Here is a 1,548-nt window from a genome sequence, read left to right on the forward strand (position 1 = left end):
GCATTCAAGTTAAACATTTCATTTCTTCAAAAAAAAAAGGTTAAACATTTCATGAAAATAATGAAATCTTATCATTATTTTCAAGGTTTTAATTAGACAAAGAAATTAAAGGTTCTTGCATAGATATTTATCTATGAACTCCTAATTAATAAACTAGAAAAAGGACAAAACACTGACCATTAATATTCCATTACAATCTGTTTCTGTCCTATATGCTAAACTTTCTGTGTTAGTTTCCCAAGCCTGAGTTCAAGATCCAAGTCTTCTATTCCAGGCTTAACTCCAACCACAAACTCTGCAGACTGAAAAGTTAAACATCTATCATTCAAACATGGCTTCAGCAAGACAGGCAGTGAAGAAGAAATGGAAGCTGTCTTTGGTCTTTTATAACTTATGTCTCTGTCCCCACCACATGAATCATCATCAGTTTGCAATTTTTGGCCAAACATTGAATTATTTTGTCCCATAGACAAACTTGTTTCAACATAATCATTACAACCATAACCTTTGAAAATTTGTTCCCTTGCATTAGCTAGCCCTTGTTCAGAATCAAGAGACTCCATGTGGTTATTCCCCCATCTAATTGAAGAAGAATATGAAGACATGTTTGGCTCAAAACACTTTTCTTGTGTAGATGCAGTTGATGGCCAAGTAGAAGAGTTATCTCTGCTTGTTGTAACTGTACCATAAGTTAGAACAATAATTAGTAAAAAGTTTAGATAACAATCTAAGTGAAGAGTGAAGAACTTACAATGATTTTTGTGATGAGAATGAAGTTCTAATTCATTATGGTGACTAAGACTTTGTTTGAGCTTAGCTCTATCTCTTCTATGAACATTCATGTGACCACCTAAAGCTTGAGCAGACCTAAACTCTCTTTTACAGAAGTGACATGAGTAAGATCTTGGAGGCCATATACATCCACCAAGTATCCTAGCTGCATCTTCTGCAAAAGCTTTTTCTTCCCAAGACTTGTTGTTGATGGTTCCAAATGATGGCACTCCTTCATTGTGTGAGTGCAAGATTTGTTTCCTTTTCATCCACATCATATTTAGTGATTCCTCCATCTTGATATCAATAGAAATATTTAAACAAGTGTAGAGTGTGTAGAAAGTAATTAACAATGAGATCTAGTTATAGGAAACAAGACTAGGGTTGCATTTGCATGTCCTTGTAGTTATATTTGAAAGCAACTTAAAGAAAAGAAATATGAGAGAAGAGAGAAAAAAAAGTAGCTGGAAAAGTGTTGTTATAAGGTAGCTTCTGTATCTTGCTTGCTTTTAGTACTACTGAACTGAACCTTTTCTGTTGTTTTTATTTGATTGCTAAACAGGCCCTTAGGAGGGTCCCATTTATGAAACTGTTTTTGCATTTATAGAAGATTAGATTTGATTGATTCACCATGGTAAAGGAGATAAATAACGGTTATGACTGAGTGTGATAAAATACTATATATTAAACTGTTTATCTTAAGTTTCCACCAAGCTCATATGGTATCTAATACTGTTAGTCTGTTACTACTGTCTGGTAGTGTAACTTAACTTCAAC

At 33.7% G+C, this 1,548-nt stretch overlaps 1 protein-coding gene across 1 annotated transcript; it reads right to left on the minus strand.

Moving 5' to 3' along the window:
* Positions 1-1,291, minus strand: LOC146939769 (uncharacterized). The gene is made up of 2 exons (XM_085757503.1): positions 752-1,291; positions 1-679 (listed from the first exon to the last, which is right to left on the minus strand). The coding sequence occupies exons 1-2, from the start codon at positions 1,065-1,067 to the stop codon at positions 216-218; spliced, it is 780 nt and encodes a 259-aa protein (XP_085613629.1). The 5' UTR covers positions 1,068-1,291; the 3' UTR covers positions 1-215.
* Positions 1,292-1,548: the final 257 nt, after the last annotated feature.

The sequence above is a fragment of the Medicago sativa genome, chromosome 3, assembly GCF_051527215.1.
Source record: "Medicago sativa cultivar Bolivia chromosome 3, Bolivia_mono, whole genome shotgun sequence".
Classification (NCBI taxonomy): domain Eukaryota; kingdom Viridiplantae; phylum Streptophyta; class Magnoliopsida; order Fabales; family Fabaceae; genus Medicago; species Medicago sativa.

Coding starts and splice junctions, on each gene's coding strand:
- LOC146939769 (XM_085757503.1), bottom strand. CDS start 1,067: ATGGAGGAATCACTAAATATGATGTGGATGAAAAGGAAACAAATCTTG. Junction 680..751: donor TTCTCATCACAAAAATCATT/GTAAGTTCTTCA, acceptor CTTATGGTACAG/TTACAACAAGCAGAGATAAC.